General features: G+C 43.3%; 1 protein-coding gene across 1 annotated transcript in view; it reads left to right on the plus strand.

Annotated features, from left to right (window-relative positions):
- ZFP14 (ZFP14 zinc finger protein) overlaps window positions 1–17,363 on the plus strand; it is a 47,377-nt gene that overhangs the window by 13,627 nt on the left and 16,387 nt on the right. Inside the window, exons 2-3 of the mRNA XM_017848659.1 lie at window positions 3,531–3,657; window positions 5,225–5,326. Of these exons, the coding sequence (XP_017704148.1) occupies window positions 3,531–3,657; window positions 5,225–5,326 (229 nt within the window). The remainder of the gene's footprint in view (window positions 1–3,530; window positions 3,658–5,224; window positions 5,327–17,363) is intronic.

The following is a 17,363-nucleotide window of genomic DNA, read 5'->3' on the forward strand; positions in this document are numbered from 1 at the left end:
TAGCCGGGCGTGGTGGCGGGCGCCTGTAGTCCCAGCTACTCAGGAGGCTGAGGCAGGAGAATGGCGTGAACCCGGGAGGTGGAGCTTGCAGTGAGCTGAGATCCGGCCACTGCACTCCAACCTGGGCGACAGAGCGAGACTCCATCTCAAAAAAAAATAATACTAAAAGCAAAGATGTTGTGTGTGCACTGACCCACTGTGTCCCATAGTTCTATATTGGCGGAAAATGTGCGAAGCTAGTTGGAGGGATGGAATTGACATACAACACATTATAATGCTCTGATTTAGCATAATGGGAGGCCATGTGTAGTGGCTCATGCCTGTAATCCCTCCTTTGGGAGGCCATTGCTTGAGGCCAGGAATTCAAGGTTGCAGTGAGCTGTGATCACACTACTGCACTCCAGCCTAGGCAACAGCCTGGGCAGCAGAATGAGACCTTGTCAGAAAAAAAAAAAAGAAAGAAAAGAAAGAAAAGGGAAGGAAGGAAGAAAAGAAAGAAAATAGAAAATACATTATGGAAAAATAGGTACCTGGTTAATCGTTAAAATGTCTGATTTTCAGGAATTGATTACTGATATTAAGTGGGAGGTCCCTATTTTGAGCTTTCCTTAAGATCTGTGATTTGATGACAGAGAGAATTTGGTCTTATCTGATTGCTTATGGGGAAAACTCTAAACTTCTCCACAGATCTGAGTGTTTCAAGTATATAAGATAGGATTTAGTGTTGACTGACCTTAGTTTTTATGTGTGTTGAGACCCTGTGCTATGTAAGGCTTTTAGGGTTAGCTGGATTGGGTAGGGATGTAATTGGGCCTTATAAGGTAAGGCCTAAACTTTCATGTGTGTCTTGACAGCTTTGTCAAGACCCTAAAGGCCTAACCATGAGTTTCCCTGCTCTTACCCGACATGCCCACACCCAGCGGGAAAGGCTTCCTACTCAGCTAGTTCCCCTATGAGCTGGACAAGTTACACCCCTCGGGGTCCTCAACCTGATGGGTTTCACCTCCCTCCTAGCCTATGGAATTATTCAAACAAGCCAATCACATACCACTACAGGAACCAGGGAACACCTCACCTTGTTATTACTGTAAAGCCTGCCTCCCACACCCCTGCTTGTTCATGCTGTTCTTGAATGCAACCCCCTTGTGCCCCTGCGTGATGTATGATGTCCTCTCTCAGGCTCTGAATATATGCATCTAACAAATTGCTATCAATCTCATCTGTTGGGCGTGGGCTGTTTGATTGTCTTGTACTTTTTAGGGCAGGGATCCCTCCTTCACCAATAGGGTGAATAGGATGTGATCAGAATAGGACTGCAAATAGATACATCAATCAATGGAGATTTCCTCCTGTGGAGAAGAATGCCAGGAACGAGGTCCATTGTGTATTTTTACAGGATGTGCTGGTCTAAAGCAGGATTTCTCAACCTTGGAACTATTGACTTTTTTTTTCTTTTTTTGAGACCGAGTCTTAACTCTGTTGCCTAGGCTGGAGTGCAGTGGTCTCAGCTCACTGCAACCTCCGTCTCCTGGGTTCAAGTGATTCTACTGCGTCAGCCTCCTTTAGCTGAGATTACAGGCTCCCACCATCACACCCAGCTGATTTTTGTATCTTTAGTAGAGACAGGGCTTCACCATGTTGACTAGGGTGGTCTCAAACTTCTGACCTCAAGTGATCTGCCCACCTTGGCCTCCCGAAGTGTTGGGATTACAGGCATGAGCCACTGCACCTGGCCTGAACTATTAACATTTTGCTGGAGAGTCTTGTATTGTAGGAGGCCGTTCTGTGCATTGTAGGATGTCTAACAGTGTCCTTGGCCTCTACCCATTAGATGCCTGTAACACTCACACCCTTTCCTCCAATTGTGACAACCAAAGTTGTCTCCAGATATGGCCATATATCTTTTGGGGAGCAAAATGACTCTTCATGAAAATGACTGATACAGGGGGCCAGGCGTGGTAGCTCGCGTCTGTAATCCCAGCACGTTGGGAAGCCGAGGCGGGTGCATCACGAGGTCAGGAGATCGAGACCATCCTGACTAACATGGTAAAACCCTGTCTCTACTAAAAATACAAAAAAATTTAGCCGGGCAGGGGGGTGGGCGCCTGTAGTCCCAGCTACTCGGGAGACTGAGGCAGGAGAATGGTGTGAACCCGGGAGGCGGAGCTTGCAGTGAGCTGAGATCAAGCCACTGCACTTCTGCCTGGGCGACAGAGTGAGACTCTGTCTCAAAAAAAAAAAAAAAAAAAAATGATTGATACTGGTGTCCAGATGATAATATAATATCTTCATGATTCAGTATCCTGTAACTCAGCAACAAAAAAACGATGTTCGAGAGATGATAGATGGTGACAAGCAAGATGATTCACATCCGTAAGGATTAGATATTGTAGACATTGAGAATTGGGGAAGACTTTCAAGATTTTATTGAATTAAAATATCTAAAGAAAAAAGAACCTAATATATTAAAAATGTAGACTGCCATCGAACAAATTTTTGAAAGTTTGCTAAAGAATTGGTTATAAAAGGGAAAGTGTTTATAATAAAACCCGAGTTTGTGATGAATTTGAATCTATCTTCTTAGAGATTTTGTAGCACATGTGAGATAATTTTTATCAATGTTTTTTTTTTTTTTTTTTTTTTTTTTTTTTCCTTCGAGAAGGTAGTCTCGCATCCCTGTCACCCCGAGCGGCTGGAGTGCCAGTGGCCAGATCTCAGCTCACTGCAAACTCCGCGCCTGGGACCGGGGTTTACGCCATTCTCCTGCCTCGGCCTCCCGAGTAGCTGGAACTACAGGCGCCCGGCCACCTCGGGGCCCGGCTAGTTTTTTGTGATTTTTTGAGTAGAAGACGGGTTTCACCGTGCTCTTAGCTCAGGATCGGTCTCGATCTCCTGGACCTCGTGATCCGCCCGCCTCGGCCTCCCAAAGTGCTGGGATTACAGGCTTGAGCCACCGTGCCCGGCCTATCAATGTTTTTAAATGATCATTAAAGGGAAAAAGAGAGCCCAAGACCTCATATTTCTTTTTTTTAATTTTAAATTTTAAATTTCTTTTTTTGTAGAGACAGGGTCTTGCTAATGTTGATCAAGCTGGTCTTGAACTTCTGGGCTCGAGTGATTCTCTCATCTGGGCCTCCCAGAGTGCTAGGATTATAGGCATGAGCCTCTCTACTTTGCCTCAAGACCTCATATTTTTAAAGAATTTATGGTGGAGGCACATAGTATTCAAAAGGCTTGTGTGCGATATTTCATTTAATTAGGATTTTTTGGGTTACCTACTCATTTCTAGATATGTTTGGATGAAAATGTCATCATATCTGTAGCCACAGGACTATTTAAGAACATGTAGGCTCAATGCTTCAGAAATACTGATTTTCTTACTGGCCCCTCCTCGTGTCACAAGTTTTCAGCCCAGTGCTGTTTGCATGCCGTGTTACCCCTCTCTGCAATGCAATCCTCAATCTCCCCTCTTTCCATTGTAAAAGTATTTAATTTATTTTCACAAGTTATAACTGAGTTTGTTTTTTCAGGGTTCAGTGACATTCAGGGATGTGGCCATAGACTTTTCACAGGAAGAATGGGAATTCCTGGATCCTGCTCAGAGGGACTTATATAGGGATGTAATGTGGGAGAACTACAACAACTTCATTTCACTAGGTAAGGTTATTTATCCCAAATGATGTTAGCTTTCTCTGCTGTCAATTTCAGGGCTATATTTAGAAAAACGATCTAAAACTTCTACTTTCTGTTCCCAAAGAAATGATTTAAGCTTTGTTAGGTTGGAACTAAGCCTCTCCATTTCATCATGTCCAGTCAGCTATGCCCTTCAGGCTTCCTTCAGACTCTGTAATTCCTGATTTCCTTAGTATCCAAGGGGATGGATTTGAATATGAAAAAAAGCATTGTTCAAGAAACCAGACTTCACCATATATTGGAGCTCGGAATTGACATAGATGCTTCACACCACTTTCTAGTCCATCTGCAAGTAGAATACCTAGACATAGGGGTTCTGAGTTTCTCTAAAAATCAAAGGAGTCTGTAGAACATAAAGAGTGTGAGATGGATCCAGAAAGGTTGTTTAGAACTCATAGCCGGGAATGGTGCCTGTAATCCCAGCTACTTGGGAGGCTGAGGTAGGAGAATCACTTAAACCCAGGAGGCGGAGGTTGCAGTGAGCTGAGATCATGCCACTGCATTCCAGCCTGGGTGACAGAGCAAGACTCCATCCCAAAAACAACCCCTCAAGGCCAGGCATGGTGGCTCATGCCTGTAATCCCAGCACTTTGTGACTTGAGGTCAGGAGCTCGAGACCAGCCTGGCCAACGTGGTAAAACCCCATCTCTACTAAAAATACAAATATTAGCCAGGCATGGTGGTGTGTGCCTGTAGTTCCAGCTACTTGGGAGGTTGAGGCAGGGAGAATTGCTTGAAGCTGGGAGGCTGAGGTTGCAGTGAGTTGAGATCGCGCCACTGCACTCCAGCCTGGGTGACAGAGCAAGACTCCGTCTCAAACAGAAAAAACCCTGAAACACATTCTGTTTCCTATAACAGACGTATTCAGTTCTACCTACTTCGTAATTGAAAATTGAAATCTAAAAGCCTGGCATTTAACATTGAATGAATATCCTAGAAAAGATCTGAGAATGTCTTAGTAAACCTTTTATTATGCACTCACCAAAATGATAACAGTAAATAGCTAATAGCTAATACATATATTATGTGTAAATGTTAATAAACATCACCATATAGGGCTTAAACATTATTCTAAGCATTGTTCATTATTAATTAATCCTCACAACTCTATGAAAAGATACTATTATCTTCATTTTATTTGAGGAAACGTAGACACAAAAGGTTAATAATTTGCTAGGTAACACAGAAACAAAGGCAGGATGTAAAGCCAGACAGTCTGGACCCAGTCTGTGTTCTTCCTTCTACACAATACTGCCTTTCAACAGAGCCTGTGTGAGGTTAAATTATATTAAGGCCTGTTCTTGACCAGATGGTTAATATAATAGCCTTAGTATAATTCATTTAACCTCACATAGGCTATTCCTTGTGACCCTCAAGTTACCTTAATATGAGCATTCTTCAACTGCCTTGCAATTCTTTGCTCTTAGGCTTTATAAAGTGTCATATTGATTTATAGTTAATTATAAATTTAACCAAATCTGAATCTAAAGATTTTCAGGTGTATAATTTCATGTCACATTTTTCTTTTAAGCAGGACCTTCCATTTCTAAACCAGATGTGATTACCTTATTGGATGAAGAAGGGAAGGAACCCGGGATGGTTGTAAGGGAAGGGACAAGAAGATACTGCCCTGGTGAGTGAGGGCTGAGCAGGCATTCAGAAATCATTACTGCACGTAATAGCTAAACTGACTAGGGTGGAGGCACACCCTTGAGATGTTGGGATCTGTCTTCAAAAAGTCCCTGGCCTATGGAGGAAGGGCTTGGGACTTGAAGCAAATTAAGATCTTTTAAGCCTGGACTAGCAAAGGAACTTTCTATTGACCTTGATTGCAACACTGTTTCTCATCTTTCATACTTCTATCTCACTTTAAAGAGAAGAACTATTCCTGATAGAAGAAAAAGATAATTAAATATAAGAGCAGAAATCAGCAAAATAGAAAAGAAATAAAATTAATAAAGCCAAAAATTGATTTCTTGAAAAGATCAACAAAGATGGTTAACACCTAGTAATTTATGTTCTCTCTCTTTAAAGAACATAAATTACTAATATCAGGAATGAAAGAGGGATTTTCACTTTAGATCCAATAGCCATTAAAAGAATAATAAGAGGCCGGGTGTGGTGGCTCATACCTGTAATCCCAGCATTTTGGGAGGCTGAGGCAGGCTGGACACTTGAGGTCAGGGGTTCCAAACCAGTCTGGCCAACACAGCAAAACACTGTCTCTACTAAAAATACAAAAATTAGCTGGGCATGGTGGCAGGCGCCTGTAGTCCCAGCTACTCTGGAAGTTGAGACACAAGAGTCGCTTGAACCTGGGAGGCAGAGGTTGCAGTGAGCCAAGATCGCGCCATTGCGCTCCAGCCTGAGTGACAGAGTGAGACTCTACCCCTACTCCAAAAAAAAGAATAATAAGAGAATGCCATGAATTACTTTATGCCAGTAAATTTGATAACTTAAATTTTAAAATTTCTGGAAAAATACAACTTACCGGAACTGACACAAGATACAAAAGAAATTGAATACCCTTATGCTATTAAAGTAATTGAATTCATTATCAGAAATCTCCACAAAGAAAATGCCAGCCCCAGATGGTTTCACTGGTGAATTCCATTAAATATCTAAGGAAGAAGTAGCAGAGTATTGTACAAACTCCTTCAGAAAAGGAATGCATTTTATGAGGCCGACATAACTCATACCATAACCCGAAAAAGAAATTACAAAAAAAGCATAAACCCATATCTTTTCCATACATAGATACAAAAATTTTAACCAAATATTAACAAATCAAATATAATGATATACAAAATGATGATTAAGTAGGATTTCCTTCTACCTGTTAATTCACCATATTAACAGAAAAAGTGAAAAACCATATGATCATTATCTTAGTTCATTTTCTGTTGCTTATAACAGAATACCTTGAAATTCAGTAATGTATAAGGAAAAGGAATTTATTTCTTACAGTTTTGGAGGCTGAGAAGTCCAGCGTCAAGGGGCTGTGTCTAGTGAGGGCCTTCTTGCTGTTGGGGACTCTGCTGAGTTCCGAGGCTTTGCAGGGCATCACATGGCAAGGGGGCTGAACATACAGATGTGCTAGTTCAGGCCTCCCTTCTTATAAAGTCATCAGTCCCAATCCCGTGATAACCCATTAATCGATTAACTCACCAATCCATGAATAGGTTCATCCATTCATGAGAGCAGAGCCGTCATGGCCCAGTCACCTCTTAAAAACCCCACTCTCAATATTGCCATTAGGAATTACTTTTTAACATGAGTTTTGGAGGCAACAAACATTCAAACCATAGCAGTCATCTTCATATATGTAAAAATAGCATATGACAAAATCCACCATCCATTCATGATAAAAAGCTCTCAGCAAACAAGAAATTGAAGGGAACGCCGGGCGCGGTGGCTCAAGCCTGTAATCCCAGCACTTTGGGAGGCCGAGACAGACGGATCACGAGGTCAGGAGATCGAGACCATCCTGGCTAACACGGTGAAACCCCGTCTCTACTAAAAAATACAAAAAAAAAAACTAGCCGGGCGAGGTGGCGGGTGCCTGTAGTCCCAGCTACTGGGGAGGCTGAGGCAGGAGAATGGCGTGAACCCGGGAGGCAGAGCTTGCAGTGAGCTGAGATCCAGCCACTGCACTCCAGCCTGGGCCACAGAGCAAGACTCCGTCTCAAAAAAAAAAAAAAATACACTATAAACTATAAAAATCCATTATCAATAAGAAAAAGAAATGAGACATAAAGATCAAAAAAGGAAGACATAAGTCTGCATTTGGAGATGACATGATTGTGTACATAGAAAGTCCTAAGGAATCAAGACAACAACTATTCGAAATAATAATTGAAAAATCGCAATAAGGCCACAGGCTGTAAGGTTAATGTTAAAAAATCAGGCCGGGTGCAGTGGCTCACACATATAATCCCAGCACTTTTGGAGGTCAAGGCAGGCAGATCACTTGAGGTCAGGAGTTCAAGACCAGCCTGACCAACATGGTGAAACCCCATCTCTACTAAAAATACAAAAATTAACTGGATATAGTGGCGCATGCCTGTAATCCCAGCTACTCAGGAGCTGAGGTGGGAGAATTGGTTGAACTCGGGAGGCAGAGTTTGCAGTGAGCCAAGATCATGCCACTGCACTTCAGCTCAGACGATAGAGCAAGACTCCATCTCCAAAAATAAAATAGATAGATAGATAGATAGATAGATAGATAGATAGATAGATAGATCAGGGCTGGGCATGGTGGCTCATGCCTGGAATTCCTGCACTGTGGGAGGCCGAGGTGGGTGGATCACCTGAGGTCAGGAGTTCAAGACCTGCCTGGTCAGCATGGTGAAACCCCATCTCTACTAAAAATATAAAAATTAGCCAGGCATAGTGGTACGAGCCTGTAGTCCCAGCTACTGGGGAGGGTGAGGCATGAGAATCGCTTGAACCTGGGAAGTGGAGGTTGCAGTGAGCTAAGATCACACCACTGCACTCTACCCTAGGTGACAGAGTGAGACTCTGAGTCATAAATAAATAAATAAATAGCAAAATCAATTGTGTTTTTATATACTAGAAGCAAAAAACAAAACAAAACAAAACAAAAACCAGAAAAGTAAATAACAATTTATGGGAGTGTCAAAAAACATAAAATACTAAGAAATGAGTTTGATAAAACATATGCAAGACATCTACGCTAAAAACCATAGACCATTGCTGAGAGAAATTAAATAAGGCCTAAATAAATAGAAATAATCATTTTTGGAATGGGAAGACTCAGTATTATTAAAATTTCAATTTTATTAATTCAATATAATTCCAGTCATAATCCTAGCAGGCTTTTTTTTTTTTTTTTGGTAGAAATTAGCAAGCAGATTCTAAGATTTATACAAAATAACAAATGACTTAGCATATCCCAAGCACCTTGAAAACATAAGAGCATATTACAGGACTTAGATGACATGACATCAAGATATTTCAGGATTTAAAATTACCCGGGTGTTGGCGTGGCACATGCCTGTAGTCCCAGTTACTCAAGAGGCCGAGGAAGGAGAATCGCGTGAATCTGGGAGGCGGAGGTTGCAGGGAGCCAAGATCGCGCCACTGCACTCCAGCCTGGGTGACAGAGTGAGACTCTATCTCAAAAAAAAAAAAAAAAAAAAACTTCAGGATTTATTAAAACTACGATGATCAAGACAGTATGTTATTGGCAAAGATCACCGAACAAAACAGAACAGAGGTCCTAGAAACATACCCTGCCACACACACACTTAAAGGGTCATTTATTGTTTGACAAAGATGCCAAAGCATTCCAATGGGGAGAAGAAAGTCTTTCCAACAAATAGTACTGGAATAACTGGGGAAACAAATAAACCTCTCAACCTTTACCTCATACCAAAATTAATTTGAGATGGTTTTTAGACCTACATATAAACGCTAAAATCATAAAGTTTTTAGAGGGAAACAGGACAGTGATGAGTATCCCAACTTAAGACTTAGGAGTAGGCAGAGGTTTCTTGAGTGAAAACAATAACCACAAAAATAAAAAAATCAGGCCGGGCGAGGTCCTTACACCTGTAATCGTAGTACTTTGGGAGGCCAAGGCGGACAGATTGCCTGATATTGGGAGTTTGAGACCAGCCTGGCCAACATGGCGAAACCTGATCTCTACTGAAAATACAAAAATTAGCAGGGCGTGGTGGCATGCCTGTAATCCCAGCTACTTGGGAGGCAGGACAGTCACTTGAACCTGGGAGGTGGAGGTTCCAGTGAGCCAAGATCGCACCACTGCATACCAGCTTGGGTGACAGAGCGGGACTCTGTCTCAAAATAAATAAAAAATCAATACATTAGACTTTATCCAAATTGAAAACTTTGTCTCATCAGAATATACCAATAAGCAGATGAATGGGTAAGTCATAGACTGGGAGAGTAATAGTGGTAAAACATATCTGACAAGGGACCAGTATCTAGTGTATATACAACTCAGTGCTAAAATGATAAGTAGCCCAGTTAAAACTGAGTGAAAGGCACACCAATACCATGAATAGACTGATCAACAGCAAGGAATAAACTCTTGATACATGCAACAACTTGGGTGAATTTCAAGGAAATTATGCTGAGTGACAAAATCAATCACAAATGGTTATGCACCACATGACTTTACATATGTAATATTTGCAAAATAACATAGAGATGGAAAAACAAATTAGTGGTTTCCAAGGATAGGGATGTAGGGAGGAGAGGATGGTTTGGGTTAGAAAGGGGTAATGCAAGGTAGTCTTGCAGTCATGGTATGGGTGAGTATCTTGATTGTGGTGGTGGTTTTGCCAGGCTACCTGTGATAAAATTGCATAGAGCTATGCACATAAACACACATGAGTGCACACAGAACTGGTGAAGTCTAAGTAAGCTTTATGGAATATACTAACATTAATTTCTTTCTTTTTTTATCTTTATTTTTTTGAGACGGAGTCTCACTCTGTCGCCCAGGCTAAAGTACAGTGGTGGGATCTCTGCTCACTGCAACCTCCACCTCCCGGGTTTATGTGATTCTCCCACCTCAGCCTCTCAAGTAGCTGGGATTACAGGCATGTGCCACCGCACCTGGCTAATTTTGTATTTTTAGTAGAGAAGGAGTTTAACCATGTTGGCCAGTCTGGTTTCGAACTCCTGACCTCAGGTGATCCACCCGTCTTGGCCTCCCAAAGTGCTGGGATTAGAGGCATGAGCCACCGCGCCCGGCCCCATGAATTTCTTGATTTGAATATTGTACTATACTTGCCTAAGATGTTAACACTGGGAGGGGCTGGGTGAAGTCTACACAAGACTTTTCTGTGCATTTCTGTGCAACTTCCATTTGCTCTGTAATTATTTTAAAATAAAAAAGTTTTTTTATAAGGATGCTGTTGAGGGGAAAGGGGAAAAGATTTGACAAAGAGAGGGGCTACTCTTTTTTTGGATCGGTGACTACAGTTTCATCTCTATCTAAATCTGTATTAGTCATCTTAAGCTGCCATAACAGAATACCATAGTCTGGGTGGCTTAAACACCAGATATGTATTTTCTCACAATTCTAGAGGCTGGAAGTCCAAAATCAGGGTGCCAGGTTCTGGTGAAGTCTCTTCCTGGCTTGCAGGCAGCTGCCTTCTTGCTGTGTCCTCATATGGCACAAAGAGAGAAAGAGGCCACTCTCTTCCTTTTTTTTTTCCTTTTTTTTTTTTTTTTTTTTTGAGACAAGGCTTCACTCTGTTGCCCAGGCTGGAGTGCAATGGTACCATCACAACTCACTGCAGTCTCGAACTCCTGGGCCCAAGCAATCCTCCCGTCTCAGCCTTCTGAGTAGCTAGGTTTACCGGCACATACCTCCACACTTAGCTATTTTTAAAAAACATTTTTTGTAGAGACAGAGATCTCACTCTATTCCCTAGGCTGGTCTTGAACTCCTGGGCTCAAGTGATGCTCCCACCTCAGCCTCCCAAGGTGCTGGGATGACAGGTGTGAGCCACTGCACCTGGCCCTCTTCCTCTCCTTAAAGGCCAGTAATTCTAGTGGATTAGGACCCCACCTTTAGGCCTCATTTAACCTCAATTACCTCCTAAAAGCCCCATCTCCAAATACAGTTAGGGCTTCAACATTCAAATTTTGGGGAACACAGTTCAGTCCATATTTAGGACCCAGTTTCTTCCCAGCTTCTATTATGATTAGGTTGATATGTCTTTCATTGGCTAGAAATATATTCCTTCATTTATTTGGCAAGTACTTGAGTGCCTAGTCGGAACTAAGTGTTGTGCTGGACGCTAGTGAAGCAGATGTGAATGAGACCAATGGGTCCCAGCAATCATGTTGTTTCCATCTTAATAGGAGTAAGGACATTAAGTAAACAAGTACACCAATACGTAACACTAGGTAGCAACAAGGATTAAGAAAAGTAAGAAGGGCCGGGCGCAGTGGCTCACACCTGTAATCCCAGCACTTTGAGAGGCTGAGACGGGAGGATCACTTGAGGCCAGGAGTTCGAGACCAGCCTGGCCAACATTGTGAAACCTGTCTCTACTGAAAATACGAAAATTAGCTGGGCGTGGTGGCACACGCCTGTAGTCCCGACTACTCAGCAGGCTGAGGCAGAAGTATCGCTTGCACCTGGGAGGTGGAGGTTGCAGTGAGCCGAGATCACGCTGCTGCATTCCAGCCTGGGCGAGAATGGAAGTCGGCAAGTAGAGAGGGATATTTTAAATAGGGTGGTCAGGACATTTTGAGGAGGTGATACTTGAGTAGTGACATGAAAAAAGAGCCCAGGACATATGAATATCTAAAGCAACGACATTCCTGGCAGAGAATAGCAAATACAAAGGCTTTGGGTGGGGAGAGGGGAGCTTTGTATGTTTGAGGAACTGCAGGAAGCCCAAGATGATTAAGATGCTTATTCAAAAGGTAAGTGAAAGGTGTAGAAACAAGATAATGTTAGGCAAGAGCAAGATCATGTAATGGTTTGTTTATCATAGGAGAAGGCATTTGACTTTTTTTTTTTTTTTTTTGATGGAATCTCGCTCTGTTGCCCAGGCTGGAGTGCAGTTGCACGATCTCGGCTCACTGCAACCTCCACCTCCCGGGTTCAAGCGATTCTCCCACCTCAGCCTCCAGAGTAGCTGGGATTTTAGGTGCCCGCCACCGTGCCTGGCTAATTTTTGTATTTTTAGTAGAGACAGGGTTTCACCATGTTGGCCAGGCTGGTCTTGAACTCCTGACCTTGTGATCCACCCACCTTGGCCTCAGCCTCCCAAGTAGCTGGGACTACAGGCGCATGTGCATGCCACCACCCCTGGAAAATTTTTGCATTTTTTTGTAGAGACGGCGGTTTTGCTATGTTGCCCAGGCTGGTCTTGAACTCCTGGGCTGAAGTGATTCTCCCACCTTAGTCTCCCAAAGTGCTGGGATTACAGGCATGAGCCACTGCACTCAGCTGCATCTGACATTTTTTATTTTAAGTGTGGTAGAAAGCTGCTGGAGATTTTTGAGCAGGGGAGTAACATGAGCTGTTTTTTTTTTTTTTTTTTTTTTTTTTTCTTTTTTTTGAGATGGAGTCTTGCTCTGTCGCCCAGACTGGAGTGTACTGGTGTGATCTCAGCTCACTGCTGAGCTGGGTTCAAGTAATTCTCCTGCTTCAGCCTCCCGAGTAGCTAGGATTACAGGCACACACTACCACACTCAGCTAATTTTTGTATTTTTAGTAGAGATGGGGTTTCACCACGTTGGTCAGGCTGGTCTTGAACGCCTGACCTCGTGATCCACCTTCCTCAGCCTCCCAAAGTGCTGGAATTACAGTCATGAGCCACCACACCCGGCCTACATGAGCTGATTTTTAAATATCACTCTACAGGCTGGGCGCGGTGGCTCAAGCCTGTAATCCCAGCACTTTGGGAGGCCGAGACGGGCAGATCATGAGGTCAGGAGATCGAGACCGTCCTGGCTAACACGGTGAAACCCCATCTCTACTAAAAGTACAAAAAACTAGCCGGGCGTGGTGGCGGGCGCCTGTAGTCCCAGCTACTTGGGAGGCTGAGGCAGGAGAATGGCGTGAACCTGGGAGGCGGAGCTTGCAGTGAGCTGAGATCCGGCCACTGCACTCCAGCCTGGGCGGCAGAGCAAGACTCCGTCCTTAAAAAAAAAAAAAATCACTCTACAGAAAATAGATTGAATAAGGGCATGATGGATCATTGGAAGACCCACTAGGAGGCTATTTCATTTGTTCAAATTGAAGATGATAGTGGTTTTGCTGAGAATGGTACTAGTGGGAGGTTGAGAGAAAATGTTAGATTCCTGATAGGTTTGCCCGGTACATGGTGGGCTGCTCTTCTCCGAATACTTCCCTTACCGCGCTTGGACTGCAACAGCCTGCACCAGGCTGCCCCCATCAATGGAAACAGCATCCTATCCGCAGTGTTGGTAAGGAAGATCTTTTTCTTTTCTTTTTTTTTTTTTTGGGAGATAGGGTCTTCTCTGTTGCCTCAGGCTGGAGGGCAGTTACATGAACATGTCTCACTGCAGCCTTAACTTCCTGGGCTCAAGTGATCCTCCCACCTCAGCCTCCTGAGTAGCTGGGACTACAGGTGCACACCACCACACATGGCTGATTTTTAAGCATTTTTTTGTAGACACAGTGTCTCACTGTGTTGCTAGGTTGGTCTAAACCTCCTGGCCTCAAGGGATCCTCCCACCTTGGCCTCCCAAAGTGCTGGTATTACAGGTGTGAGCCACTGTGCCCAGCCATTTTTGTCTATTAATTGATGTATTTTATCCATCTACATTTCATTAATTTTCTTATGTATTTGGATTTAAATCTGCTGTCTTCCCAGTATTTTTCTGTTTGCTCAATATGTTCTTCCTTTTTTCATTCTCCTGCCTTTTTTGGATTAATCAAGCATTTTTATTCTAGTTTTTCCTTTTATAACATGATCGTTATACATACATTTAGTTCTCTTCCTGTGGTTGCCTTAGAGATTAACAAATACATTATTTACTTATTGCATTGAACCTGCAATTAGCTTCTTTATATCTTTCTCAAACTTGTAGGGATCTTAATAGAATTTTTTTTTTTTTGAGACAGAGTCTGGCTCTGTTGCCCTGACTGGAGTGCAGTGGCACGATTCAGCTCACTGCAAGCTCCACCTCCCGGGTTCATGCCATTCTCCTGCCTCAGCCTCCCGAGTACCTGGGACTATAGGCGCCCACCACCACGCCCAGCTTTTTTTTTTTTTTGTATTTTTAGTAGAGACGGTGTTTCACCGTGTTGGCCAGGATGGTCTCGATATCCTGACCTTGTGATCCAGCAGCCTTGGCCTCCCAAAGTGCTGGGATTACAGGCATGAGCCACTGCACCTGGCCGGATCTTAATAGAATTTTTAAAAATTTATTCATTTATTTATAGAGACAGGGTCTCACTCCATCCCTGAGGCTGGAGTGCAGTAGTGTGATCATAGCTCACTGCAACCTCAAACTCCTGGGCTCAAGCAGTTCACCCACTTCAGCCTCTTGGGTAGGTAGGACTACGGGTACACACCACCATGCCTGGCTAATTTGTTTTATTTTGGAGATGGGGGTCTCACTGTGTTGGCCAGGCTGGTCTTGAACTCTTGGGCTCAAATGATCCTCCTGTCTCGGCCTCCCAAAGTACTGTGATTACAGGCATGAGCCACTGTACCCAACCCTTAATAGTAGTTTAATTCCTTTTATGTGTCCTCAGTTTTTTGTGCATTTGTTGTCATATATCTTTTTGTGTGTGTGTGATATACAGTCTCACTCTATTGCCTAGGCTGGAGTGAAGTGGTGGGATTCTGGCTCACTGCAACCTCTGCCAACTGGGTTCAAGTGATTCTCCCACCTCAGCCTCTTGAGTAGCAGGGACTACAGGCATGCACCACCATGCCGGCTAATTTTTGTATTTTTTAGTAGAGACAAGGGTTTCGCCATTTGGCCAGGCTGGTCTTGAACTCCTGATCCCAGGTGATCCCCCCACCTCAGCCTCCCAAAGTGCTGGGATTACAGGCGTGAGCCACTGTACCCAGCCACGTTGTCATGTATCTTAATTCCACATTTTAATCCCCACAGGGCATTGATTTCTAATTGTAATAATGTAGTGAATGTTTGTTTACATTTGCCCACATATTTACCTTTTACAGTGTGCCTTATTATTTTCTGCATTGCATTGCTTTTATCTGGAACCATTTTCTGTGTACCCAAATAACTTACTTAGTATTTATTTTATTGTGCCCACTGGCAATACATTCTCTTAGGTTTTATTAGAAAATATATTTATTTCGTCTTAATTTTTTTTTTTTGAGACGGAGTCTCGTGCTCTGTCCCCCATGCTGTAGTGCAATGGCACGATCTTGGCTCACTGCAAGCTCTGCCTCCCGGGTTCACGCCATTCTCCTGCCTCAGCCTCCTGAGTAGCTGGGACTACAGGCGCCCGCCACCACGCCCGGCTAAATTTTTTGTATTTTTAGTAGAGATGGGGTTTTACCACGTTAGCCAGGATGGTCTTGATCTCCTGACCTCAGGATCCGCCTGCCTCAGCCTCCCAAAGGGCTGGGATTACAGGCGTGAGCCACCGTGCCTGGCCGTTCATCTTAATTTTTGCAGGGTACAAAATTTTGTCTTTATTTTTGTGGAGAATAGAATTCTGAGTTGGCAGTTATTTTCTCTTAGCGAATATCTTCTCCTTGTCTTCTGTCTTTTATTATTTCCATTGAGTAGTAGTTTGTCACTTACATTGTAACTCCTTCAGAGATAATTGTTTTAGAGGTATTTTTTCCCTTTAGCTGCTTTTAGGATTTTTTTTAACAGATTACTGTGGTGTGCCTACTTTTATATTGCAGTGAAATGTAAAAATCCCAATTATATTGTGGTGTAGTTTTATAGTGTGGTGGATATTGTGGTGTTATCTGCTGGAAGTATTTAGGAAGTTTTTTTTCTGTTTGTTTGTTTGTTTTAAAGACAGGGTCTTGCTTGGATGCCCAGGTTGGAGTGCAGTGATATGATTTTAGCTCACAGCAGCCTCACCCTCTTGGGCTCAAGTGATCCTCCTACCTCAGCCTCCCAAGTAGCTTGGACCACAGGTGTACACCACCACACACCCAGTGAACTTTTGTATTTTTTTAGAGATGGGGTCTCCCTATGTTGCCCAGGATGGTCTCAAACTCCTAGCCTCAAGTAGTTTTCCCTCCTTGGCTTCTCAAATTGTTGAGATCACAGGCCTGAGTCACTAGGCTCAGCTAGGAATTTTTTTAAATCTTGGGTTTGATGTGTTTTGTCAGTTTGGGAAAATTCTGGTTACTATATCTTCAGATAGTGTTTGTTTCTCATTTTTGTTCTTTTCTCTGTGTGAGTTACACATATGTTAGACACTTTAATGTTGTTGCATGTATCTTTTGCGTTCTTTTCTGTTTTTCGTTTTTTTGTTTTTTTTTTTTTTAAGACGGAGTCTCGCTCTGTCGCCCAGACTGGAGTGCAGTGGCCGGATCTCAGCTCACTGCAAGCTCCGCCTCCCGGGTTCACGCCATTCTCCTGCCTCAGCCTCCCGAGTAGCTGGGACTACAGGCGCCCGCCACCTCGCCCGGCTAGTTTTTTGTATTTTTTAGTAGAGACAGGGTTTCCCGTGTTAGCCAGGATGGTCTTGATCTTGTGACCTTGTGATCCGCCCATCTCGGCCTCCCAAAGTGCTGGGATTACAGGCTTGAGCCACCGCGCCCGGCCCTGTTTTTTTTTTTTTTTTTGAGACAGGGTGTGACTCTGTTGTCCAGGCTGGGGTACAGTGGCACAATCTCAGCTCACTGCAGCCTCCACTTCCCCGGCTCAAGCACCACCAAACCCAGGTACTTTTTTTTTTTTTTTTTTTTTTTTTTTTTGTATTTTTAGTAGAGGCAGGGTTTCACCATGTTGGCCATGCTGGTCTCAAGCTTGTGGAGTTTGAGTTCAAAGCAATCTGCCCGCCTTGGCCTCCTAAAGTGCTGGGATTACAGGCGTGAGCCACGGCGCCCAGCCTATCTGTTGTTCTTTTTCATTCCTTTCAACCTTGATATTTTCTTCAAATCCATGCCTCTATTCACTAGTCTTCTCGTGTGCTAAGTCTAACCTGTTGTTAAAGCTACCTGTTAGATTTTAATTTTCAT

Source organism: Rhinopithecus bieti, unplaced genomic scaffold, assembly GCF_001698545.2.
Source record: "Rhinopithecus bieti isolate Rb0 unplaced genomic scaffold, ASM169854v2 scaffold_32059, whole genome shotgun sequence".
NCBI lineage: Eukaryota > Metazoa > Chordata > Mammalia > Primates > Cercopithecidae > Rhinopithecus > Rhinopithecus bieti.